Raw genomic sequence first — 26,844 nt, forward strand, 5'->3', positions numbered from 1 at the left:
TTTAAGCGTCCCGAGTTATATTGAAATTGAGTGAGAATTATATACTGATAATTGGCACTCTATATCAGTTCCAATGCGTCTTTGGCAAACCTAAGCCATGGAAGTACACATCAACAAATTGCGATGTTCAGTGCGTAGATTCTTGGACCACCTTCAAGCGGCATCGGCGGAGCCTCCAGAAAGCACGTTTATTTCTCACCTACAACAGTTTACTAAAAAACAAGTGAGATTCATCTAATTATATGAACATACAACAATTAAATTTTTTTTTTTTCAAGAAATACACAGAGAAGGACGTCGAACAGCTCTTCAGAAGTCTCGCCGAGCAATTGACAGCCCCTGCTTACACGTTGCTGTTGGCCGTTTGCTTTAACGAACAACTGTTGCTTCTGTTGACCACAGCTCTCAGCTGCGAAGGCAATGCTGGAACTCTGCAGTACCAACTGGAGTGTATCGCTCTTGCAAAGCTCCTGGACTTTTCCGGGGATGCCAGAAGGTGTGCTTAATTTAAATTTCTTTATTTGTAATGCTATTTCATGTTTCACACAGGTTTTCCAAGCGTTACTTTCGTAAAAAGTCGGCCCCATTCGAAGCAACATCAGTGAGTAATGGACACGCGCCGAGTAAAAAAGCAAAACATACAAATGCTTCCACAGAATTAAGTGAGTTGGAGCTAATCAAATGCTGCTTTCAACTTCTAAAAAGCGACGCTACTTACTTCCGGGAATTGTGGGACTGGTCGCTGTTCATTTCGCAATACGCCCAAAGAAGTTTCGAGTGTAAACTGACGGAGCTCTATTACAACCACACTATGGCGATTCTGACAAACATGTCAAGCGCACAACTTTATGCACTTAATGCATCTATACCTACAAAAGTGCAGCTGAAATTTGAAGAAGAGCAGTCAGTAGCTACGCAGCTGATACCACAATCAGAATTAAAATATTTGCCAGAGCTGGCTGATGAAAAAGTGATAAAGTTACAACTACCACCCAGTCAAAGAGTTACAAACATTGAGGGGGTGCTGCTGCCCATCTTTAACAAAGACAACCATGAATTTTATGCGGCCACTGACGGTTCCTACGATCGTATTGTGAAGGTAGACTCTACTGTCGTTAATTTGCGCAGCATTGCATTGGGAGTGTCTGCTGATAAGCCCATTTGTCTATCCGGACCCGTGGGCTGTGGCAAGACCACACTCATTGAGTATTTGGCTAGAAAAACTGGACGGATATGCCCAAAACCGAAGGAAATAAAAACACATGAGTCTGCCAAAAAAGAAGAAGAACTATTGATACCGAAGAGAAAGACACCGGCTGTGAAAAATGTAGGAGACAAACGAAAGATTAGAGAAGTGGAATTGGACTCACTGCTCGATCTTGACGGTGTAGACCCGCTGACGTTGCGAAATGGTTTTCTTCGCATACAATTGGGTGATCAGACCGATAGCAAAATGTTACTCGGACAATATCGCTGCACAGATGTGCCAGGCGAGTTCATTTGGCTGCCAGGTGTGCTGACGCAGGCAAGTATGAGAAGGGCATTTACTCTAAGCAACTAGCTCTCATTTTGTGTAATTTAACAGGCCGTCATGCATGGCTATTGGCTGTTATTGGAAGATTTGGATGCTGCCACCCAAGATACCTACACAATATTAAGCAGTCTACTAGAACGTAATTATCTGAGCGTTCCCGGTTTTCGTGACTGCGTAAAAATAGAACCAGGTTTTCAATTATTTGTCACAGTGCGGTAAGTTGTTCGAGTTCTCACCTATATATGTCTCACCTATATACATATGTCTTTAGCAAACATGGTCATAAAATAAATGCTTTATTTACAGAACTAACAAATCGGCCAGCACCTCGAGTCAAAAATCCTTGTTTACTCTACTGGAAAAGTATCTATATACCATTAACATTTTGCCGCTGTCACGCAATGAACTGTGCAAAGTGGTGAGCACCAATTATCCCAAACTATCCACTGTGGCCAATCGTGTAGTGGATGTATTCCTGACCTTCTCCAGCGGAGATCACACGAGTGTCGATAATTTACGTCAGCAAGAAACGGGTGACAAAGCGGACACAACCGAAAAGTATACGACGTTGCCCTTTGAGCAAGTCACCATTTCGAGCATGCCTAACTCGGGACGTCTGGTGTCTACACGTGATCTCATCAAATTGTGTCAGCGATCCAATCCGCAATTCTCAGTGACCAACGCTGAATGTGCGTATTTTGTCTTTCAAAATGCTGTCGATGTCTTCTGCTCATATCTCCCGCAAAGCAAGGAGAAAACTGCGCTTATCACCAGCATTGGTGCAAAACTGGGCATCATTCGTTCACGCTGCGACCACTTTGCCAACGAACATAAGCCGGAGGTGGAGTTTGCCAACAATCTTATTAAAATTGGTCGCACTACTCTGTGTGCAAAATCAATGGATGAAGTGGACGAGGACGAGCAGCTAGAACCGCAGGCACTGAAGCGTCAAAAGCTCACTCAAAAAACGGAAAGAACCCTGAACAGGGGCACCAAGCAACGCACAACCTTTTCGTTTACCCGTCTGGCATCCTGCCTCTTAGAACGCATCGCTGTCTGCGTTTCGCACGCAGAACCAGTACTTCTGGTAGGTGAAACGGGTGTGGGTAAAACGTCATCGGTGCAGTATTTGGCGGAGCGAACAGAACACAAACTGGTGGTTGTGAACATGAACAATCAGTCAGATGTCTCAGATCTTGTGGGCGGCTATAAGCCCGTGGAACTGAACTATGTTCTGGCGCCACTGCGCTACGAGTTTGAGTATCTGTTTGGCGAGACTTTCAATTTGGAGAAAAACCAGGACTTCTTGCGCATATTTGCCACACACTTTAACAGTGGCCGCCATACTGTTATCATCAAGTCTATGCTTAACATTTGCGCTAACGTAGGTAAGAAAACGGATGCGAAGCTCAAATTGTTGCTGCCGAAATGGGAGGAGCTTCAGACAAAGCTACAAAAGCTTCAAACACAGCTGGACAAATCTATTAATATATCGTTTGCCTTTATACCGGGCTCATTGGTAAATTGCATCAAGAATGGAGATTGGGTTCTACTTGATGAGATTAATTTGGCTTCGGCCGAGACTCTGGAGTGTCTCTCCACCATTCTGGAGCCAGAGGGTTCGGTTGTACTGTTGGAGCGCGGCGATTTCACGCCCGTGAAACGTCACGCAGACTTTAGGATTTTTGCCTGCATGAATCCTAATACGGATATTGGGAAGAAGGACTTACCCGTGGGCATACGCAATCGTTTTACCGAGTTCTTTGTGGATGAGTTGACTACCGATGCAGACCTCAGTCTGCTCGTCGGCGATTATCTGAGCAATACAGGAATTCAACGCAAGTCGGTACATGGAATTGTTCAGCTGTACAAATCGCTGAAACGTCTCTCGGAACTGCAGCTTAACGATGGCCTGGGAAATCGTCCTGTCTACTCTTTACGCACCTTGTGCCGCAGTCTACGCATATGCGCTAAGAACCTTTGCGGATCTATCGAACGGAATCTGTACGAAAGCTTCTGCCTGAGTTTCCTTACTCAATTAGATCCGGAATCACATGAGTTGGTGCTGCTTCTCATCAAAGATGCACTGTTGCGTAACGCAAAGGCTGTACTCATGCAAGAGCTACCGCGTTTGGGCGATAGCTATATGCAATTCGAGGGCTACTGGATTCAGCTGGGAACACATGAACCGCAGGAATGCGTCCACTACATCCTCACGGAGAGTGTGCGGAAGAATCTTAAGGATCTGGCGCGCATTATTTCGATTGGAAAGCTGCCCGTCCTCTTGCAGGGTCCCACCAGTGCGGGCAAGACAAGTCTTATCGAGTATGTGGCAAAACGAAGTGGTAATCACTGCCTTCGCATCAATAATCACGAACACACAGACCTCCAGGAGTACATTGGAACATATGCAGCGGATGTGACGGGTAAATTAACCTTCCAGGAAGGCGTGCTTGTGCAAGCCATGCGTCGTGGCTATTGGATTATTCTGGATGAGTTGAATTTAGCGTCCACGGACATTCTGGAGGCACTTAATCGCGTTCTAGACGACAATCGGGAGTTGTTTATTGCGGAAACCCAAACAGTTGTGAAGGCGCATCCAAACTTCATGTTGTTTGCCACACAAAATCCACCAGGACTCTACGGAGGGCGCAAGACACTCTCGAGAGCATTCAAGAATCGCTTCATTGAGCTGCACTTCGCGGACATTCCACGGGGTGAGTTGGAAATCATTTTAGAGAAGCGTTGTCTCATACCCGCTTCCTATGCCAAGAAGATGGTGCTCTGCATGTCCGACCTGCAGAAGAACCGCAAAACCACTTCCAAAAATGTGTTTACTCTGCGCGATCTTTTCCGCTGGGGTAACCGGTACACCTATGCAGATAAATCGCTACAAGCGAACAGCAGCTACGACTGGAATCAGCATCTAATTGAGGAGGGCTATCTCGTACTCTCGGCCAAGGTGCGCACACCCATTGAAATTGATATTATTGAGGACACTTTATATCGAAACTTTAGAAAGCGTGTTAATCTTGAACAGCTTTTCGATGTGAACACAAATCTGAGCAATTCCCCAGTTACAAACAAGATTCTCGATGCAATACGAAACTTTAAACAGCGCGCAGACATTGTCTGGACGCGCAACATGACCCGCATGGCGGTCCTTACAGCCAAAGCCTTGCAATTCGATGAGCCAGTCTTGCTTGTTGGTCCAACTGGCTGTGGAAAGACAACCGTCTGTCAATTGCTGGCCAGCATTGCAAACGTCCAGCTGCGTATTCTTAACTGCCACATGCACACCGAAGGCGCTGATTTTCTGGGTGGACTACGACCATGTCGTGAACGCAAGACTGATAATAATCAACAGAAATTATTCGAATGGGCCGATGGTCCACTCATTTATGCCATGCAGGAGGGCTCGTATTTCATGGCCGATGAAATATCACTTGCCGAAGACTCTGTTTTGGAGCGTTTGAATTGCATTCTAGAGCCGGAACGAACTGTATTGCTGGCGGAAAAGGGAGGTGTAGCCGAAACGGATCCCACTGGCGAGGATTTCGTTGTGAAAGCAAAGTCAGGATTCCAATTTTTGGCTACCATGAATCCAGGCGGTGACTTTGGTAAAAAAGAACTTTCGCCAGCTCTGCGCAACCGCTTCACCGAAATCTGGTGCTTGCCCTCCTCTAATAAGGAGGATCTGGTGGAAATAGCCTACAACTGCATGGGGCGCAATGAGCTGAGCAGTAACCACAGTATAGCAGAATATCTCGTGGAAATAGTGCTCTACATCCGCCAGTTAAATGAAAAGTTCAAGTTCTCAGTGCGAGACGTACTGGCTTGGTCGAATTACATGGTCAGCAATGCGGATCTTAGCTTTCCAGAGCAGGCAATTTTTGGACTGGAAACCATTTTCCTAGATGCTCTAGAAATGTTACCCTACGAATCGGATACACAAATCGAACGGCTCAAGGCCAATGTTATTGACCATGCCATTAAAAAAGCAGCCGTAATATTAAAAATTAACTTTAATATTGAAGATATATCTGCAAAACGTGGAAAGGAAGTTCAGCTGACCTCCGAAAAGTTTGGCATTCAACCCTTCTTTTTGTGCGTTAATCCCCAACGTGTTGTGGAGGCCAGCGCTAGTTTCCTTTTCGATGCGCCCACCACCAAGCGTAACCTATTCCGCCTGCTTTCGGCGCTGTCGTTGCGGAAACCTGTGCTGCTCGAGGGTCCGCCAGGAGTTGGCAAAACATCAATAGTGGAGAGCATTGCCCATGCTATCGGCTATCAGATTGTGCGCATAAATTTATGCGAACACACAGACCTTGCTGATCTTTTCGGCACGGATTTGCCTGCCGAAGACAATTTACTAAATATTTCGAGTGACGAACAGAATAAACTGGCTATGGGTTCCTTTGTATGGCGTGATGGACCGTTGCTAGCGGCTCTCAAGGCGCCCAACACTTGGATTCTCTTGGACGAATTAAATTTGGCCCCACAATCTGTGCTCGAGGGTCTCAATGCCGTGCTTGATCATCGTGGCGAAGTCTATATACCAGAGCTAAACAAAAGCTTTCTGCTGGGCAATGAAACGCGCATTTTTGCTTGCCAGAATCCTCTGAAACAAGGAGGCGGACGCAAAGGCCTGCCGCAATCCTTCCTCAATCGGTTCACAAAGGTCTATTTAAGAAAGCTTACTAAAGCGGATCTTCTACATGTGGTCAACGCCAAGTATGCCAAGTACTTTGAGGAATTAAGCCAACACTTCCAGCAATTACTCGATGTTCAGGATAATGTAACACAGATTAATCTCTTCGATATTTACAACTCAAACATCTCTCCGGCTAATGAAGAGGCTATCAGAAATAAGTTAAGCTTCGATCTGGCTGAACGTTTAGTCAAGTTTTCAGAAATTTTAGACTGTGGAGTAAGTAGCATGGAGTTTGGCTACAAGGGAGGGCCTTATGAGTTCAATTTGCGTGACATTTTACGCTGGTGTGATCTACTTCATAATTCAGAAACGGGCTACATAATACGTACATCGGAAAGACGATCCACATCAGAGTTTCAAATTCAGTTTCAAGAATTTTTGCTGACACTTTACGAGCGTATGAAACTTGTTTACTATCAACGAATGCGCTCGGAGCAGGACCACCTTTTTATTCGCAATGCCTTTGCACGCGTTTTTAATTGTGATGCCGAGCAGTTGAATGTCATCTCAGAGGACGTGGGATTATATTGGACTGCCGATAGTGTATATTTAAATGATGTGATCCTGCACCGGAAGCAGAAAAGTGATGATAATATGCTGGGCGTTAAGCAAAATCAGACAAAGGCGCCTTTGCTACTTTCTTCTCAGAGGCAGCTCCTTAAGCAAATTGTAGAGACCGTGCACATGGAAAAGCCTTTGCTGCTTTGTGGTGCTACAGATAGTGGGAAGACCAAGCTTATCGATGCTTATTGTGTTCTTTCGAACCAAATTTGCAATACAGACACTATCGACGATTCGGTTACGGGAAGTTTCCAGCAGGTGAGCATTATAATTACTCCATTAAAATGATGTATTTATTTATTGCTTTCCACTGTAGATTGATTTAAACCGCCATTTGGAGCAAATATCTAGGAGTATTGAGGCATTGGTTTTGAGCGTTGTTCAAAACACTTTTCTCAAAAAGATCGAGCAAGGTTTGGCCATTCAACTATTTAGCGCTTGGAGCAAATTCAATGTGATGGCAAAACAAACAACAGGTAACACATGTTGTAGAAATACGAATGCAGAAATAATTGAATTGTTTATTATAGAGTTCAATGAACAAAGTGTTTCAGAAGAGCTTCAGTTGTTCAATCGACATCTGTGTGCACTCAACAAAATAATTGATATATTGGAGAAAACGCCCAAAAGTTGTCGGAACGCAAACTTTCAACAGCTATCGCAGAACAAATCACAGCTGCTTCTACTTCAGAAATATATCAGCAACACCGATTCTTTGAACACAGGAGGGTCCTTTGAATGGGTCGATTCGAAAGTGGTTCAGTCGCTCAAGTTCGGTCAACACATATTGTTGGAGCATGTAAACCTCTGCTCTTCAGCTGTGCTGGATCGGCTAAATCCAGTGTTCGAGCCGCAAGGTAGTCTGCTTATTGCCGAGAAGGGCATTAGTACTAACGACAGTGCAGAAGTGGTACAGAAATCGCAGAACTTTCGTGCTTTTCTCACAATCGATCCCAAAAATGGCGAATTGTCACGTGCGATGCGCAATCGCTGTGTAGAATTGGCCGTGCACAAGAACTCCTATACGATCGATGATATGCGAGCCATTGTCCATAGCCAGGGAGTTCATCAGATAGCGGCCATTAACTGCATGCTGCGCATCCATAAAAACATTGTTGGACTCACTGAGTTGAATGGCTACAGCATTTCACATTTGACGCAACTGGGATTCCTAAGCTCCGCCTACAACCACATTGGATACGAACTGTCACGCGCTATTTATGTGTCAGCAATGGAGGTGTACGTCTATTCGGCAACCACGGATTTATTGGGCTATGGCCTGCCCTACTACCAAAATAAACTACGTGAACTAGTGCTTGAGCAAACGGAAACCTATGCCAAACAGCAAGCAATAAATCCTGAAGCTAAGCTAGCTATGGATCCCTTAAGCGATGTGATACTTAACTGTGGCCATCTAACTACGCTAACTCTTATTAAACTGCAAGCGGCGCCTCTCAAGGTGCTGCTGCAGGCACGGAATGAGGTGCCAAAAGAGCAACTGGCAATGCTCTTTCAAGAAATGGATGCCCTGCAGCTATCACAATTGAACGCCACACAGTTGGCACGCTTCTTTCTGTACTTAATGTACGAAGTATGCGCCCTTGACGAGCTTGAACTGCGACATATTTATCTTCAGTCATTACTAGGAGCAGGCACGGATTTGCAGCAGCTATCGGTACAACTTTACGAGTGGCTTAAGCGACAGGGAACGAAACGGTCATCTACGCTTCCTCAGCTACCGTGGAACAGAAAACTCTTGCCACGTTTGCGTGACTATGCTACGCAGGAACAGTCAAAGGATATTTCTCTTGCGCTTAGTGCATCTCTACTTTCCCGGTTACTGCTCTGCGAAATTCCCAAACTTCAGCTTGGCAAACTCCAACAATTGGATGCCCTGGAATATTCACAAGCTCTTCTAGCAGGAAATGTAACCAACAAGTTTACCAATGGGTTTCTCACGCATCTCAGCACCTTCCTTGTGAGACTGCAGCAGCTCCTCTTCACGCAGCTAACTGCCAATGATGTCGTTTTTGAACTTCATCAATATGCTAAACTCATAATCAATTACTTATGGTTCAATCGTCTATTAACGACGGCACAGCAAACACTTTTGTGCAACAATCAGGTGAATGTGTCGCTCATGCACAAATTGGTCCTGCATTTCAAGTGGTTGGAAAAGCATTTGCTTGGTGAGATGCGAAAGATTTGCGAAGAATGTGATTCAAAATTGGGTGAAAGTCTGCAGGGCATAAAAGCCTATGTGGAAGAGACAAGACGTCCCCTAAATGTGCTGTGCAAAATTTACTCAAAGCAATTCACTCATTTCCAACCTTATTATATGGAGAATCAAGTGAGTTTTCCAAGTCAATTAAGAAACTTAAATTCAATGAAGCTATTTCAAATGTTTAATCGTTTTTCAGATTGCCTTGCACACAAAGTTGGATCAACTACAGGAACAGCTCAATGTTGTGCCTAATTATGGCAAAATGGAAGTAAAAAACATTTTGATGAAATTCCTGGTACTCAAATCAGAAAAAGCACATAAATGGCGAGCCTACCTACGTGCCTATACACCTGCCTGCTCCTTTAAGCCTTTTGAGATGGGCACTCAAGAGTCAAGTACAAATTTCAAGTTGCAAGAGTTGCTGAAAAACCTTTGTGTGGAATTGAAAGCAAATCAAACCGAAGTAATTCCTATAACTGAGACAACAGACTTAGAGTTCGATATAGACTCACTTTTATCTGTGGAAAAGGGGAAAGAAGAAAAGGAGCAGGAGAGCGAGCAGACAACTCAGCTGAAACCATACGAACTGCTTCTGGATGCATTGCGTGAATATTTGATGTCACGTATTTTGACGAAATCGGCCAACAATGATTTCGATAATTTGCCAAATGGTTCATTTTGTGAGCAGCTCTTAACGCTAAATGGCGACTTCTGGCAATGTCTGAATACGCTTAACAGTGGTGTGCATGCCAGTATTAGCAGCGCGTGGCGTCAAGTGTGCCGCAAACTGGAAGGCCTTGAAAGTATTGATCAATATGAAACTCTCCTGCAGGAACTACAGGGTAGTCTGAAAGGATTAAGAACTTATCAGCGTCAATATCGCAATGCCATGCAATGTTACCAGCTAAACAATTTGGCCAGGCGCCTAAGCTGTGTTCAACCATGGGAATCAGTGGAAATGGAGCTAGACAGTCGCTATAGTTACGAGGGTCCTGCATTGGTGAATGTTCTGCTGGCGCTAGTTTTCAGGCACGATGGAAGTCTGAAGCCGGTACCTCTTAATGAGCTTGACAGTTGGCGTTCCTGTTTGCGACAAACCCGTCAATTGCTCTGGCACAATGCAAGTTTGCTAACAAGCAGCTATAATACGGACATGAACAATGTAGGACAGGTGCGTCAGAATATCCAGCATTTGCTACAGGAGCTGCAGTATGTCCTAAAAATAGGGAATGAAAAGAACTCCCAAATTGAACAAGCTATGCAAGAATTGCAGCTGTCTGAAAAGCACCTACAAAGCGATCTGAAGTCACCCTTGGATACTACATTTGAGGCTGCATTGAGTAATACATTAATTGGAGCTGTGGAGCTATGCCTGCTCACATATATGCCACTCATCGATCCGGTAGAGAAGAATCGCTGGAAGAATCTGTATGTAGAAGCCGACATTCAATGCCTAAGTAATCTGACAACTGTCTACGATTTCATGCGTATAATCATGAAGTACAAACACTTTGGTCATGAGATCTATGAGCAATTTATGCAACGTTTCCAAGTAGCACGCGAACAACAACGAAAACTATCTCAAAAATTGGCATTACGTCCAGAGCAATGCCTCTATGCAAATCTTGTGCAGGATGTTACACACTTCATGCAGTCCAACTGTGAGCTGCAGACACTCGTAAAGTTTGTCAATACTATCAGGCAGGAGTGGAGAAATTTCGAGCAGTTGGCCACTGACGACCAGCTTAAATCTGGGACAGAAACTCTCAATAAAATTGAACTGTGGCTAGCCAATGCACGGCGTTTTGTTCATCACACGCTTTCGCGTTACAATGCCTATTATCAGGACTTTGTGCAGCCCATCAAGTGTGCATTAAATCAGATGCGTTTTGGACTGGAACACCTAAAAGTTGTCTTCACTCAAGCCATGCTCGCCGGCAGTGTGAAGGAGGCACAACAACTGCAGAGTCTACTAAGCGACATGTTGGAGTTCCCAGCCGTTAAACCGCTAATGATCCAAAACAATGCAATTTATGGACTGCTGTCGAAATTGCAGCATTGCGAGCTCGAATATTTCTCTTTGCTGAAAGCTAAGCTAATTGAGCTGCGAAACTGCATCTCGGTGGCGTCCACAATTGATGAGCCCACTTTTGCAGCCTATGATTTCGCATTGCGGATATGCAATCAGACTTGGCAGAAGGAGGAGGAACGTCGAATTAAACAGCGCGAAGAAGCTGAATCGCTATATGTGACCAAAACATGCGGCGGGATCGAGGATGATGAACTGGTGGAGCTTAAAGAAATCGAATCCATATTTCCAACCAATGTAGACGAAGATTTTGGCGAATTCGTAACACAGCCAACCCTGGAAAATGTCTTAAAACTTAACAAAAAGCATAACCTAAAGGAAAAGATAGCCCAAATTGTTAATGAGGAGGATTACGCTTTTCTAGCACGCAATTTCATTGAAGTTATGACAGAGCATACGCAAGTAAGTTATCATCGAGGAAATCAGACCAATAGCTCCCTCCAGCTGCAACTGCTAGTTCCCTATCAGGCCAGGCTGCAGGTATGTGTAAAGCTCTATGCGCACTTTAAAAATGCTATGAACGAAAGACTGGATGAGCGGGCCTACAATAGTTTGGCCTTTGCGCTTGCGCTCCAACAGCGCTCACTAAATGATATAGTTCTGGAGGAAGCACAAAGTGGAAATACCTATGATTTTTATAAGGACTCCAATCTGACTGAAGTGGTAGGCTGTACGAATGTGCTCGATCGCATTGAAAAGCGCGTACTGGAGCAGTTAGAACTGTATCCAGAGCATGCTGGTCTGGCGGACATTAATCTGGTCATCTCACGCATACGTAATCTGCCCTCCACGGCTTCTGTAGTGCGCTTTAATACGGGCTTCCAGCTACTTCGCCAGAAATTGGCGCTTTGGAATGAGGTGGCGCATAGAAATAACAATCTGCAGCAGGAGGAGATCGAGGTCGCGGAGTACGTGCAACGATGGACAAAATTGGAGCTTCAGCACTGGCGCAATTGCTTGAGCCGGACTGCTGAGCAAGTAGAGCAGCAGGCATATCGTTATTGGTTCTTCATCTACAATTTACTACAACAGTTTATCGAGCAAAAGGAAATGGATCAATCATACAGGGATATCAAATACGCAGAAAAACGTTTCGTAGATGGGGAACATAATGAAACCGATACGGAATCACGAACCAAGGTTGAGACGCCCGAGTTAATTCGCATTCTGCGCCAATTTGTTGAAGCCTCCTGCTACGGGGATTTCCATGTGAGACTGCAGTTATTGCACGCTTTTGAAATGTATGTCCATAACGTGCTTAAATGTCGACTTGAAGTGGATCTGAAACCACTCATTGCTGGCCTGCACAATCTCCAGATTTACTTTGCGCAATTCGCCAGTGAAGTGCAGGAAACTAATAAAAGCAGGCGGGCGCCCATTGAGAAGAAAATGCGGGAGTTTGTAAAAATACAAAGTTACACTAAAGATTTGAGCTATTTCAGCATGCGCAACAATGTCGCCAGTGTGCATCGCAACCTAAACAAGTTCCTAAAGGAGTATCGATCATTGTTGCAAGAAAAGATTACGGGCATTTTTCAACCGAAAGATGCCACGGCCAAAGATTACAATTTTAACAGTGACAAAGGCAAGAATTTGCGGCATTACAACAAAATGAAGTACTTCATGATTGATCAGCACCATTTTCTGGCCTCAGAGAAATTGCGTTTGAAATATTCGGTAGATGATAAGCCTACTGGAGATAACGCAAACGCAATACTCCATCGTCTGGGCAAGCATTTTGGCACAGCCCGGAACATAGTAAAGGAAACACTGGGCAATATGCAATATGGAGAGCTGCTTAACTCCCTCGATGAGTTGCTGGAGGAGCAACTGGAACGCTGTGAATACTTGCGCAATTTAAATGTGGATCGAAGCAAGGAGCGCGCTCAACAGAAATTGGAAGCTAAACAAATATTGCAACAAAAACGCAAAGCACTCTCGGATTTGTTCAAGACCCTCACACAACTGGGAATTAGCTATAAGACGGGTCTCATGGAGCTCACGCTGCGTACTGAATTCGAAAATTTCCAAACGCCACCCTTCTGCATCAAGAGCATGTTGTGTATGTGCAAGGAGCAACGGCTGCATCCCAATGCCTTGCAGCTTAACGAGCACCTAAACTTATACTATATGAAATGTGTATTCAAACTGAAGCTATTGCAGAACATTATGCTGACGCCTCTATCCGAGTTGGGTCCACCAAATATTGAGCGCATCAAAGGTTTTTCTGTTGATTTGTTTCTTCTTGTCCAGCAGCAGCGCCACCAATTGGCCAATGCTACTGGACAGTTGCATGAACTGCGAAAATTTTTGCAAAATCTGCGGGACATTTTTAGCATTATCTCCGCCTCCAAGAACAATACTGACGAGATGAATTTTGCATACCATCAGGAAGAATGCTTGGCACTGAAAGAAAAAGTTTGCCGAATATACTTGGTGGTTAAGCAATTTAAACTGCTGTTGGCCGGTGCGCCTGTGCAGGAGGTAGCCACCAACATAGCCCTCGCTAACCAGAACCTGCTCTTGGTCCAAACTAGTCCACATTTCACTGCACTCTTGCAAGTCATCGAACAAGTGATCAACTCAAGTCAAAACATGCTTTCACAATTGGAAAAAGATAGTGTTGATTTTATAGCCAACTATAGGTTGAAACACTTGGAGACCTCCTATCAGCAAATTGTGGGAAACTTGGAAAAGGCGGTGAGTATGCTACACAGTTCTGAAGGCGAGCATTTTCCGCAGGCGCAACCACTTTATGAGCTACTTGCCCAAGTCAGTGTTGAAAAGGATGAGGAAAAGGGGAACAAAGCACAATCCTTGGATTTGGAAAATGTTGAAACAGAACTAGCCAATATAGCGCACAATGTGTTGCTGGCATTGCAAAAGATATTCAAAAAGCATCCCAAGCTGGAGAACATTTTAGAGGATGGTCAACGTCGCAGTAGCCCCACAAAAAAACAAAACGAAATTACTCAACTGCAGGAGCGGCATTTGAAGCAGCGTTTGAGTGAAGAGTTAGACAATGATTGGCAACTATTGGGCATCGATCGCATTCTGGGCAAGGTTTCCAATGTGTTGATGGTGTTAAAATATGCCTCTGCTACCAATGAAAAGCTGGCATGTCTGCAAAAGGCAACAGCGTTGCTGCCACTTTTGGAGCAGTACCAATTGCTGGCCGATTATTTCTTCTTGCAACAGCTGGGAACACACAAAATATCTGCCAAGATGCTGTCAATTATGCTTACTGTGTTTGTTGAGATCGGTATCAATGGCTTCTGCGTGCCCGCTGATCTTATGCAGGACGAGGAGGGTCAATCCAAACAAGACTCCAAGAAGGGCGAAGGCTTTGGTCTTGAGGATGGGTCGGGAGAGAATGATGCTTCAGATAAAATAGAAAACGAAGATCAACTTGACGATGCAAAGCGACCTGAAGATCGGAAGGATGATGGCGATAAACAGGAGCCCGACTGCAAGGAAGAGAAAGGTATTGATATGAGTGAAGATTTTGATGGAAAAATGCAAGACATTGAAAAACCGGAGAACGAAGAGGACGATAGTGGCGAATCCGAAGACGAGGAGGATCTTAATAAAGAAATGGGCGAAACCGAGGATGGTGCTGAAAAACTGGACGAACAGATTTGGGGTGACAATGAAGAAGAAGAAAAAAATGAGCAGGACGAAATGAATGATGAGGATCAAGGCAAGGGCACTAAAGACGAAAAGGATGCTCATAACGATTTGGACACAAAAAATGATGCGGCCAATGAAGATGGAAAGGATGAGCATGAAAAAGATGGGCTAGACGCCACCAACGAGCCAAACTCCGAGGATAAACGTAAGGAACAAGCTAAGGACATTGATGATATTAGGAGTCCCGACGTGGACGAAGAGCAAACAAATGTCTTTCACAATGAGCTTGAGGAGCCACCAGAACCAGAGGAAATGGACCTTGGCGATATGAATAATGTAGATGAGGGACGCGATGACGTTGAGGATCAGGGTGATGAAAATCCGTTTGATATTGATGTAATGAAGGAAAACAACCCGCCTGAAAATAAGGAGGACGAAGAAAAAGACAACAATAATGCTGAAGAATTAGATAACGACATGGCCGAGAGTGAGAATACCGATTCAGAGGCAGAAGAAACCGGCAAGGAAACTGAGCCAGCGCAGAATGGAAAAGATAATGAAAACGAAGAATCAGCTGACGAAGATCTCGACCAAACGGAATCGCAAAAACGTGGCGAATTGGAAATTGAACAGAATGAAGACGAGGTAACTGAACATGAGGAGCTAGAGAAGCGTGAAGAGAAGCCTGAAGAGCATTCACAATCCAAGGATAAGTCCAGCAAGGAGGAGAATGTGCAATCTGTGCCTGAATCAGATCAAAACAGCTCAGCCGATCAAGTACAAAGTGAGAAACAGGACCAGGATGTAATCCAGGATCAAAAGATGGACGAGCAAGATACGGGTGAAGAAAAGGACGGTGTTGGCCAAGCTGAAAACGATGTAAATTGAAAATGTTCTATGCTTTCGTATAATTCTCAGGAATATTTTTGGTTTTTCAGAGTAACGATGGTGGACACCAAGGCATAGCCGAGACTAAGGAGGCCGTTTCACAGGAAGATCGAAAAAACGAACGTCAAACTCAGGAAAAGCGCAAACAGGGACGAACTAACGAAGAGCGCACATTGGGTAAGTGCAGAAAATACCTCGTTTTCAAATAACTTAACCACAAAGCGTTATTTCATTATGAAATATTTACTAAATGCAGTTAAACGGTATTTCCCCATCTTGTTAGTTGGAAGGGATAAATAACTATGTATGTAAATCGGGCTTCTAACCGTTTTTTTTACAAATCTGATTTTGTTCATTCGATTACTATATCATGCACTATGGTCCCAAATCCACATTTCTAGGCATAAATTTGAAATATTAAAATAATTATCCCTACTGATTTTGATCAAATTTTGTGGCAAAATTCAAAATAGTCCTGTGATATAAATAATCCTGTGATGCTTTGTGGCAATTGTGCAAAGCGATCAACCATCGTTTTCTGGCTTATTATACTCTGTACATGAAATGTACAAGAGTATATTAGGTTTGCGCGAGCTGAAAAATGACAGACATAGATCGACTCGTCTTGTCATGCTGATCAATAATATATACTTGTATACTATTCTATACAATAATATATACTTTGTGAGTTCTGCCACGCCTCCTTCTGTGTGTTACATACATTCGCACAAAACTAATATAGCCTTTTACCCTTTGGGTACAGGCTATAAAAAGTGAGCGAAAAAAGCATCTGAAAATGCCGATAAACGTGAATCACGTTTGCAAACAAAAAGGAAGGGGAACAAGAAGGAGAGTCGCGAATTCGGCAAATGCGCGAAAGGGCATCCACATCTGATTCAAGAAACACAAACAGGAGGCACAGGCGAATAAATGTAGACGACGGCGGGTACTCAACTATAATCAAGGACCTAATCGAAGCCATACAAAGCGAAGCAGGTATTGGGAAAGAAAGCTTAAAGGGACTACAATTAAGTGGCGTAGCAACGCAAACCGGATATTGTATTTTGAATGCACATTATTAATATTTTATTGAGTTTAACAAAAACAACTTGTTTTGTTTTGGGCTACATTTATAATTAATTAAACATTAAACAATACATGTTTTAATGGCCACCGCCACCCCTGCGTCTTGCGTCATCTTCTATGCTGTGCTTCCTCCAATACCTCATTTACGTCCAAATAAACCAGGAGGTAAAAAGGCGTTAAATATTCCACCAAACCAAGGTATTGCTGGTGGAGGATTTGCAGTTGGTTTTTTCGTAGGTGCTTTTTTTGTAGTAGTTTTTCTTGTAGGTTTTTTTGTTGGTGTAGGTTTTTTTGTTGGTGTAGGTTTTCTTGGTGTAGTTTTACTTTGTGCAGGTTTTCTTGATGTAGCTGGTTTTGTTGGTGGTTTTACAGGCACTTCAGGTTCCTCTTCCTCAGGCTCCTCTTCTTCGGACACCTCTTCTTCAGGCTCTTCTTCCTCAGGTTCCTCTTCTTCAGCCACCTCTTCCTCAGGGTCTACAGGTTCCTCTTCTTCAGGCTCTTCTTCCTCAGGTTCCTCTTCCTCAGGCTTCTCTTCTTCAGGCTCCTCTTCTTCAGGCTCCTCTTGTTCAGGCTCCTCTTCGACAGGTTCCTCTTCTTCAGGGTCTTCCTCAGGTTCCTCTTCCTCAGGCTCCTGTTCCTCAGGTTTCTCTTCCGCAGGTTCCTCTTCTTCAGACTCCTCAGGTTCCTCTTCGACAGGTTCCTCTTCTTCAGGGTCTTCCCCAGGTTCCTCTTCCTCAGGCTCCTCTTCTTCTACAGGTTCCTCTTCCTCAGGCTCCTCTTCTTCTACAGGTTCCTCTTCCTCAGGTTCCTCTTCTTCAGACACCTCTTCCTCAGGCTCCTCTTCTTCAGACACCTCTTCCTCAGGGTCTACAGGTTCCTCTTTTTCAGGCTCTTCTTCTTCATGTTCCTCTTCTTCAGACTCCTCAGGTTCCTCTTCGACAGGTTCCTCTTCTTCAGGGTCTTCCCCAGGTTCCTCTTCCTCAGGCTCCTCTTCTTCAGCCACCTCTTCCTCAGGTTTTTCTTCCTCAGGGTCCTCTTCCTCAGGTTCCTCTTCCTTAGGTTCCTCTTCCTCAGGCTCCTCTTCTTCTACAGGTTCCTCTTCTTCAGGTTCCTCTTCTTCAGGTTCCTCTTCTTCAGACTCCTCAGGTTCCTCTTCGACAGGTTCCTCTTCTTCAGGGTCTTCCCCAGGTTCCTCTTCCTCAGGCTCCTCTTCTTCAGCCACCTCTTCCTCAGGTTTTTCTTCCTCAGGGTCCTCTTCCTCAGGTTCCTCTTCCTTAGGTTCCTCTTCCTCAGGTTCCTCTTCTTCAGGCTCCTCTTCCTCAGGTTCCTCTTCTTCAGGCTCCTCTTCCTCAGGTTCCTCTTCTTCAGACACCTCTTCCTCAGGGTCTACAGGTTCCTCTTTTTCAGGCTCCTCTTCTTCAGACTCCTCTTCCTTAGGCTCCTCTTCTTCTACAGGTTCCTCTTCTTCAGGTTCCTCTTCTTCAGGTTCCTCTTCTTCAGGCTCCTCTTGTTCAGGCTCCTCTTCGACAGGTTCCTCTTCTTCAGGGTCTTCCTCAGGTTTCTCTTCAGCAGGCTCCTCTTCTTCTACAGGTTCCTCTTCCTTAGGTTCCTCTTCGACAGGTTCCTCTTCCTCATGCTCCTCTTCTTCTACAGGTTCCTCTTCCTCAGGCTCCTCTTCTTCTACAGGTTCCTCTTCCTCAGGTTCCTCTTCGACAGGTTCCTCTTCTTCTGGGTCTTCCTCAGGTTTCTCTTCCGCGGGCTCCTCTTCTTCTACAGGTTCCTCTTCCTCAGGTTCCTCTTCGACAGGTTCCTCTTCTTCAGGGTCTTCCTCAGGTTTCTCTTCCTCCGGCTCCTCTTCTTCTACAGGTTCCTCTTCCTCAGGTTCCTCTTCGACAGGTTCCTCTTCTTCTGGGTCTTCCTCAGGTTTCTCTTCCGCGGGCTCCTCTTCTTCTACAGGTTCCTCTTCCTCAGGATCCTCTTCGACAGGTTCCTCTTCTTCAGGGTCTTCCTCAGGTTTCTCTTCCTCCGGCTCCTCTTCTTCTACAGGTTCCTCTTCCTCAGGATTCTCTTCCGCAGGCTCCTCTTCTACTACAGGTTCCTCTTCTTCAGGTTCCTCTTTTTCAGGTTCCTCTTCTTCAGACTCCTCAGGTTCCTCTTCGACAGGTTCCTCTTCGACAGGTTCCTCTTCTTCTGGGTCTTCCTCAGGTTTCTCTTCCGCGGGCTCCTCTTCTTCTACAGGTTCCTCTTCCTCAGGGTCTTCCTCAGGTTTCTCTTCCTCCGGCTCCTCTTCTTCTACAGGTTCCTCTTCCTCAGGTTCCTCTTCGACAGGTTCCTCTTCTTCTGGGTCTTCCTCAGGTTTCTCTTCCGCGGGCTCCTCTTCTTCTACAGGTTCCTCTTCCTCAGGTTCCTCTTCTTCAGGGTCTTCCTCAGGTTTCTCTTCCTCCGGCTCCTCTTCTTCTACAGGTTCCTCTTCCTCAGGATTCTCTTCCGCAGGCTCCTCTTCTTCTACAGGTTCCTCTTCTTCAGGTTCCTCTTTTTCAGGTTCCTCTTCTTCAGACTCCTCAGGTTCCTCTTCGACAGGTTCCTCTTCTTCAGGGTCTTCCTCAGGTTTCTCTTCCTCAGGCTCCTCTTCTTCTACAGGTTCCTCTTCCTCAGGATTCTCTTCCGCAGGCTCCTCTTCTTCAGCCACCTCTCCCTCAGGTTTCTCTTCCTCAAGCTCCTCTTCTTCAGACTCCTCTTCCTCAGGCTCCTCTTCTTCTACAGGCTCCTCTTCTTCAGACTCCTCTTCCTCAGGCTCCTCTTCTTCTACAGGTTCCTCTTCCTCAGGATTCTCTTCCGCAGGCTCCTCTTCTTCTACAGGTTCCTCTTCTTCAGGTTCCTCTTTTTCAGGTTCCTCTTCTTCAGACTCCTCAGGTTCCTCTTCGACAGGTTCCTCTTCTTCAGGGTCTTCCTCAGGTTTCTCTTCCTCCGGCTCCTCTTCTTCTACAGGTTCCTCTTCCTCAGGATTCTCTTCCGCAGGCTCCTCTTCTTCTACAGGTTCCTCTTCTTCTACAGGTTCCTCTTCCTCAGGTTCCTCTTCGACAGGCTCCTCTTCCTCAGGTTTGTCTTCCTCAGGCTCCTCTTCTTCAGACTTCTCTTCCTCAGGCTCCTCTTCCTCAGGTTCCTCTTCCTCAGGTTCCTCTTCGACAGGCTCCTCTTCCTCAGGTTTCTCTTCCGCGGGCTCCTCTTCTTCTACAGGTTCCTCTTCGACAGGTTCCTCTGCTTCAGGGTCTTCCTCAGGTTTCTCTTCCTCAGGCTCCTCTTCTTCTACAGGTTCCTCTTCCTCAGGATTCTCTTCCGCAGGCTCCTCTTCTTCTACAGGTTCCTCTTCTTCAGGGTCTTCCTTAGCTTCCTCTTCGACAGGCTCCTCTTCCTCAGGCTCCTCTTCTTCAGCCACCTCTTCCTCAGGCTCCTCTTCTTCAGCCACCTCTTCCTCAGGCTCCTCTTCTTCTACAGGTTCCTCTTCCTCAGGTTTTTCTTCCGCAGGCTCCTCTTCTTCTACAGGTTCCTCTTCCTCAGGTTCCTCTTCGACAGGTTCCTCTTCTTCAGGGTCTTCCTCAGCTTCCTCTTCGACAGGCTCCTCTTCCTCAGGTTTCTCTTCCTCAGGCTCCTCTTCTTCTACAGGTTCCTCTTCCTCAGGTTTCTCTTCCGCAGGCTCCTCTTCTTCTACAGGTTCCGCTTCCTCAGGTTCCTCTTCGACAGGTTCCTCTTCTTCAGGGTCTTCCTCAGCTTCCTCTTCTTCAGCCACCTCTTCCTCAGGTTTCTCTTCCTCAGGCTCCTCTTCTTCAGACTCCTCTTCCTCAGGCTCCTCTTCTTCTACAGGCTCCTCTTCAGACTCCTCTTCCTCAGGCTCCTCTTCTTCTACAGGTTCCTCTTCCTCAGGTTTCTCTTCCGCAGGCTCCTCTTCTTCTACAGGTTCCTCTTCCTCAGGTTTCTCTTCCGCAGGCTCCTCTTCTTCTACAGGTTCCTCTTCCTCAGGTTCCTCTTCGACAGGTTCCTCTTCTTCAGGGTCTTCCTCAGGTTCCTCTTCCTTAGGCTCCTCTTCTTCAGCCACCTCTTCCTCAGGTTTCTCTTCCGCAGGTTCCTCTTCTTCAGACTCCTCTTCCTCAGGTTTGTCTTCCTCAGGTTCCTCTTCCTCAGGTTCCTCTTCTTCAGGCTCCTCTTCTGCAGGTTCCTCTTCTTCAGGTTCTTCTTCTTCAGGCTCCTCTTTTTCAGACACCTCTTCCTCAGAGTCTACAGGTTCCTCTTCCTTAGGCTCCTCTTCTTCAGACACCTCTTCCTCAGGGTCTACTGGTTCTTCATCTTCAGGTTCCTCTTCCTCAGGTTCCTCTTCCTTAGGGTCCTCTTCTTCAGACTCCTCTTTCTCAGGCTCTGCAGGTTGCTCAGGTTCCACAGGTTCCTCTTTCTGTTGTTCCTGTTGTAGTTCCTCTTCTTCAGGTTGCGTTACATCTGCAGGAGCTGAACCAGACGGTCGCGCTTTAGTGCTGGGCAAAATGGCAACAATGCAAACGGCCAATAACACGCCAACAATGAGCGTCCTGGCACTTCCCATCGTAGAAGCACTTCATTCAAGTTCGATTAGATTGTTTAATGTAACTGATGTATACTAACTTCGGGCCTTTTTATACTTTATCAGGAGTGCCAACTTTATTAAAATTTTATTTTATTTTGCATTTTTGGACAAACAAACGAATTTCTTAAATTTATTTATTGTTTAACCACGAGTTGTGTTTGGAAATTTGTGCAGCTGTTAGCAAAATTATATTATGCATTTTCATTGTCTGGCTATTCAAACCTATTTAGCGTCGCAACATTAACCACATCTGACTTAGAAGAAAAACAATAATATATTTATTCTTTGCATACAAATATTTATTTCGCCTTATTAAAGTAAACGATATATTATATAGAGGAATTAATTCAATATTGACTATATCTTAGACAAACAACATGATATATATACATATATAAAGAATCAGACAACTCTGTCGAGTTATTAATCTTTCCGTACAAATTGATATCAGAAATTATTTGAACTTCTTTTCTCTATAGAACCTATTGTTATTAATATTATAAATTAAAATCGAATTAAATGCAATTCTAAAATTTGAACTAGGTGAAGCTGAGAAAAATAAATTGAAGCAACTAAAGACTATAGACAAACTTAAGGAGAATAATGAAGTTGACGCTGACCAGAATGAAAGTAAAGACATAAATGTCGAAACTGATGAATATCAGCATGTTAAGGAGCCGAAAAACAGTGACAAGACCACATTGGATAATGCCACTGAAGAGCAATCAAAACAAATAATGCACCAAGAAGACGAGCAGCAACAAGATGATAGTAATACAGAGAATGAAAATACAGACGAGCTTATGGATATCCAGGATCCTAAAGATATTCAGGAAGATGATGCACAGGTGGAGAAATTAGGCGCAGAAAAGACCGAGCAAAGGTCGGATAAACCCTCCAAGACCGATCATACAAAAGAACAACAAATGGAGAACGCTGAGGAAATGGAAGTAGAGGGAGAGGTGGTGCCGACAATGACAGTACCACGCAGCACAGAAACAACGGCACATACCAAGTAAGTAGAGTTTTTCACTATCAAGTCCTTCGGAAAATCCCAAAAATATCATTTCCATTCTCCTAATACAGCAATGAAATAATAGACAAAACCACAGCGGTAGACGAGTTGACCACAGCTGAGCAAATGGGATTGCATCAAATGTACCAGCAGCAAATCGCAACAGCCAATGTGGTAAGTTGTCTGCCAAATCCTTGAGTATTTTTTAAGTCTTCATCAAATTCTTTCTGCAGACGTTACCACATCAAGAAGATTATGAAGCATGGCAGTCAGTTTCCAATCGCATGGCTCAAAATGCACGAGAACTGTGTGAGCAATTGCGTCTAATTCTCGAGCCAACAAAATGCACGCGCCTTAAGGGCGATTATCGGACTGGTCGACGCATTAATATGAAGAAAATAATACCTTATATAGCTTCACAATTTCGCAAGGATAAAATCTGGTTAAGGCGTACAAAACCCGCTCAGCGTGACTATAAAATTACAATTGCCATTGACGATTCGAAGTCGATGCACCACAATAATTCAAAAACGCTAACACTTGAGGCCATATCGTTGGTTTCGCAGGCCTTGACTCTACTGGAAAGCGGTCGCCTGAGCATCGTATCATTCGGAGAGTCCCCAAAAATAATTTTAAATCACACGGAACAATTTGACGGGCCACGTTTGGTCAATGTCTTGAATTTTGCACAAGATAAGACCAAAATAGCGGGTATGCTGGATTTTATACGCACCGTTAACAGCGAAGAGGCATCTCTGGGTGGCGATAATGGCTTATTTGAGAATTTACTATTAATATTGAGTGATGGTCGCAACATATTTAGCGAGGGCAATCAAAAAGTAAAAAACTCTATTAAACTGGCGCGTTTGCAGCGTATTTTCCTCGTCTATATTATAATTGATAATCCGGATAATAAGGTCTAATATAGCACATATTTTAGTAGATTTCGTATTAATGTTATTATTATTTTCAGAATTCCATATTGGATATACAACATGTTGAGTTGAACACTGATGGCTCTGTCAACATCAACTCATATCTGGACAGTTTTCCGTTTCCATATTACGTGATCGTAAGAGACCTCAATCAATTGCCACTTGTTCTCAGCGAAGCCATGCGACAATGGTTCGAATTGGTCAATAGCGAACAGTAGAGTTAGGTTAATAAACATGCTATAAACATGCTATATGTACATATATGTATACAGATAGATACAGATAAAAAGAAAACCGCTTTCGAAAAAATTGTTTATTGTAGCATTTCTAAAAACATTACCTTTAAATACTTGACACAATTGTATATCATTTTGATTTATTTACAATATTAAATGGAATTTACGTTATAATTTTTACATGCTCTTTCGACTAGTACAGCTCCACTTGCAGCTCAAACGGGTATTCTTTCGAATTTAGGCTTTGTCTAAAGAGTTGTGTGTGCTGCCAGGCCACATCGCCTTTGCCTCCGCTCAGTTTGGCAACAATTTGGAATAGATTTGCATTTTCAATGCACGTTTTGTTATCGCAACTCTCTATGATTACGTCAATTTTGCCCTCTCCAAAGGTCTTCGATTGAAATTCAAGCCTATATGTTTTTACCTTTAAATTTGTTTTCGTAAAATCGAATTTCCAGATAATTTCAGCGTTTTCGGTATTCTCTGAAAATAAACGATGACAATATTGGTATTGCTAAATCTAATTAGTTGATTAGTTCTCGGACTTACCCACCCGGGCCAAATAAGCCATTTTCCAATCGCGTTCCACCTTTCGAAAAATGTTTTTCGAGGCAAATTGTACACTCTGCCATGTCTTATGTGTTTCTAAAATGGTTTCAAGTTCTCCATCTACATAGAAAGTATTGCAGTAACGTTAATTAAATGTTTAAAAGTATTGTAACTTTGATGCCAACGAACCTTTGGTGTAACGTTCGTACGTGTCAGTAGAACATCTATAACGTATATTAAATTGACGTTTCTCAAGTTCGATTTCGTTTAGCGTGAACACATAAATCTGCATTAAAATAAAATGGTGAAGACTTGATTATTGTATGCAGCATTTATGTAGTTTGCTTACATTAGTGAATGTGTGTTCTCCGCGCGATTGACGCCAGGCCAAGCTTCCCGAGCTTCTACCTTTGAGCTCGCTCTCAGTCGGGGTTCTGCGCAATTCAGAAAGTGTAAACACTGTGGGGTTGTGGAACGTTTTAAATGCTAGCGTTGTACTTATACATACCGCTCCAAGGTCATCTGGATGACTTCGCTCATGTATCGATTACTTAAAAACTGTTTACGCTCGGCGCTCGCATTCGAGAGCTGCACTCGCTTTGCGCGTATTGTGTTTAGCGCTTCAATGAGCTCTTTTTCAGAGCAAAGTTTACGAAGTTGCAAGATCTGTCGATGATTGTTCGTATATCGCCAGGTTACGTCCTGCGTATCATCACGTGAGTAGGCAAACACATAGTCAATAGGTCGCTTCCAACCATGCTGGTACATAAGCGGAGAATCAACCACATTATCAGAAGGATCCACGTGCAGCCAGCGCATCTGTGTCTCAGAATAAACCTCCGTCCAGACATGATCGAAGTGCGAGTGTACAATACGCGCGTCATAAGAGAGGCAACGGCAGAGGAAAGTGAAGCAGTTAGCGTATTCGCCACAGCGACCCTTGCGTGAGACCAACAACTGCGAAATGTCGTTGTAGCGATGGAATTTTGTCTCTTGGCCGCAGCAGACGGTCACCTCGACCCGAACACCGTCTTCGGTTAGTGTGCGACGCAACTTGCTCTCCTCACTGCCGCACACCTGACATGCAATGTTGTTGACCCACTCAAAGAACTCTGTATTAAACCAATTGACTAGCTCGACCAGCAACAAATCCCGTATGCAGGGCTCTGCTTCTTTGAACTCTCCCGAGGCAATAAGCTGTTGCAAGCTCATAAGTTTCTCGCTCGCCCGCGAAGTTAAGGCATCGATTGGAATTAAGTCGCGACCACTGGCCAGCAGCTGCTCATCCTCATACTGCATGACGGCATCGGAGTAGAGCTCCAGTGATTGTAGAAAACGATTAGGGGTGCGCTGTAATTGTAAGCACACTTGTTTGGTCGCATTCTTTATTGTAAATAGGTGCTTGTGTGTACAAACCAGTGCTCGAGGAAATGTGATGCGCTGATGGTAGGGCTTTGAAGTTCTTACAAAGAAGGGCTTGTTGCATTTGGCTGCCATTTCTTGGTTCTGTTCCTTTACGGGACCTTAAACGAGCAAAACGATTTAACTACCTAAACGCTAACAGATTTTAAAAACGCACTTTTTAGCATTGCGCCGTTAAGCCAAGCTTCCCGTCTCTCACGCAAGGCGTTGCGATACTGTTGAATCTTTTGAAGTGGCACTTCAACAGGCAATATATAAGCTGCATTAGCTTCTGGCACACGCTTGAAACCGATAGCTTTCAATAATTGTTCGCTGCCATTCAGCGACAATAGTTTCTTGATGGTTTTATTTTCAAGACGTATCTTGCGAAACTTAAGGTTATTCGGCTCACTGAGCACATTATCCAGCAGCAATAGCAAGATTCGCGCAGCCTCAAGGTACGCATTTTTGGAATCCTCCAGCTCGGTAGTGGAACGTCCGGTGCTTGCTATTTGTGGTTCTATAGAGTGCACAAATTCCATGTTAATATCCACCATTTTAATGAATGAGCAGCTATCTAATAAGTCACAATGCCGCTGTAGACGGTGGGTTTAGGTGGGAGGGTTGGGTGACCAGACACTGACACGGCGCAATTGAAAAAAAATGTTCAGCAACCTATGAGACGCGTTTCCAGAAGCACTTGAACTGCGCAATTAAAGCAATCAACTTAATTCTGTTTTGAACAAAGAGTAATGCAAAGGCGTTAATTAATTAGATCAAATTATATTGCACAAAGAAATATCACGGTCGCCTATCAGCCACAAGAACTGACAACAAACACAACCATAAAAGTGTAGCCGCAACAGCTGTTTCAGCAGCTGGTTTGAGCCGTTACTGTCCAAAATCAACTTGGGCTTTCTTCATGACCTAAGAGGGGACTTAATATTAAAAAGCAAATCTGTTATGTGTCATAATTTCATAAATTTCTTGCGATTTCCATTATATTTTATTATTAATTCTTTTGATGTCAATTTTAAACAGCTTCTGCTCTTGTTCCGACATAGTGATAGTGCTTAAAATGCAGCCGTGCCAGTTTTAGTGTTGTCCCATCAGTATTTTTAACGTGCCAGGTTCTTGGCACACTATAATTTAAATTTTGAACATATATTTACAAATTTCAATCATCACCTTAAGAACATTAAATTTGTCACATTTAAGAATGTTTCCTTTTTACTTACTATTTACGAAAGTGCATTAAATTTAATGAATCCAGCATATTTGATGTATCGGCGGGATTTTCGATATTCGACTACCTAAAGTAGTTACTCGTATCGTATCGATGCTTGAATGGCATCAACCGAACATTTTCA

General features: G+C 44.2%; 2 protein-coding genes across 3 annotated transcripts; one reads left to right on the forward strand and one right to left on the reverse strand.

Annotated features, from left to right (window-relative positions):
* On the forward strand, window positions 1-23,698 carry LOC115619999 (midasin). The gene is made up of 13 exons (XM_030513088.1): window positions 1-223; window positions 279-496; window positions 550-1,525; window positions 1,586-1,749; window positions 1,841-7,067; window positions 7,126-7,285; window positions 7,340-9,159; window positions 9,230-15,631; window positions 15,691-15,817; window positions 21,882-22,353; window positions 22,425-22,527; window positions 22,587-23,270; window positions 23,327-23,698. The coding sequence occupies exons 1-13, from the start codon at window positions 98-100 to the stop codon at window positions 23,504-23,506; spliced, it is 16,659 nt and encodes a 5,552-aa protein (XP_030368948.1). The 5' UTR covers window positions 1-97; the 3' UTR covers window positions 23,507-23,698.
* Window positions 23,587-26,391, reverse strand: LOC115620001 (peptide-N(4)-(N-acetyl-beta-glucosaminyl)asparagine amidase). Of its 2 annotated transcripts, XM_030513090.1 has the most exons (7): window positions 25,653-26,369; window positions 25,490-25,596; window positions 24,582-25,423; window positions 24,423-24,507; window positions 24,263-24,359; window positions 24,074-24,193; window positions 23,587-24,007 (listed from the first exon to the last, which is right to left on the reverse strand). In XM_030513090.1, exons 1-7 carry the CDS (start codon window positions 26,029-26,031, stop codon window positions 23,718-23,720), a joined length of 1,920 nt encoding a protein of 639 aa, XP_030368950.1. In that variant the 5' UTR covers window positions 26,032-26,369; the 3' UTR covers window positions 23,587-23,717. The 2 variants fall into 2 exon arrangements, 1 of the variants encoding a protein (XP_030368950.1); XR_003995181.1 differs by lacking the exons at window positions 23,587-24,007; window positions 24,074-24,193 and having other exon boundaries at window positions 24,338-24,359; window positions 24,423-24,532; window positions 25,653-26,391.
* Between the last annotated feature and the right edge of the window lie 453 nt (window positions 26,392-26,844).

This window comes from Scaptodrosophila lebanonensis, unplaced genomic scaffold (genome assembly GCF_003285725.1).
Source record: "Scaptodrosophila lebanonensis strain 11010-0011.00,11010-0021.00 unplaced genomic scaffold, SlebRS2 tig00000001-arrow-pilon, whole genome shotgun sequence".
Taxonomy (NCBI): Eukaryota; Metazoa; Arthropoda; class Insecta; order Diptera; family Drosophilidae; genus Scaptodrosophila; species Scaptodrosophila lebanonensis.

Bases quoted from the DNA above. Each gene is read 5' to 3' on its own strand.
- LOC115619999 (XM_030513088.1), top strand. From the start codon at position 98: ATGGAAGTACACATCAACAAATTGCGATGTTCAGTGCGTAGATTCTTG. The intron at 1,750-1,840 runs GTAAGTTGTTCG...CTTTATTTACAG, and splicing joins CAATTATTTGTCACAGTGCG to AACTAACAAATCGGCCAGCA. The intron at 22,528-22,586 runs GTAAGTTGTCTG...TTCTTTCTGCAG, and splicing joins AAATCGCAACAGCCAATGTG to ACGTTACCACATCAAGAAGA.
- LOC115620001 (XM_030513090.1), bottom strand. From the start codon at position 26,031: ATGGTGGATATTAACATGGAATTTGTGCACTCTATAGAACCACAAATA. The intron at 24,194-24,262 runs GTTCGTTGGCAT...CTTTCTATGTAG, and splicing joins GTACGAACGTTACACCAAAG to ATGGAGAACTTGAAACCATT. The intron at 24,008-24,073 runs GTAAGTCCGAGA...GTTTATTTTCAG, and splicing joins GGCTTATTTGGCCCGGGTGG to AGAATACCGAAAACGCTGAA.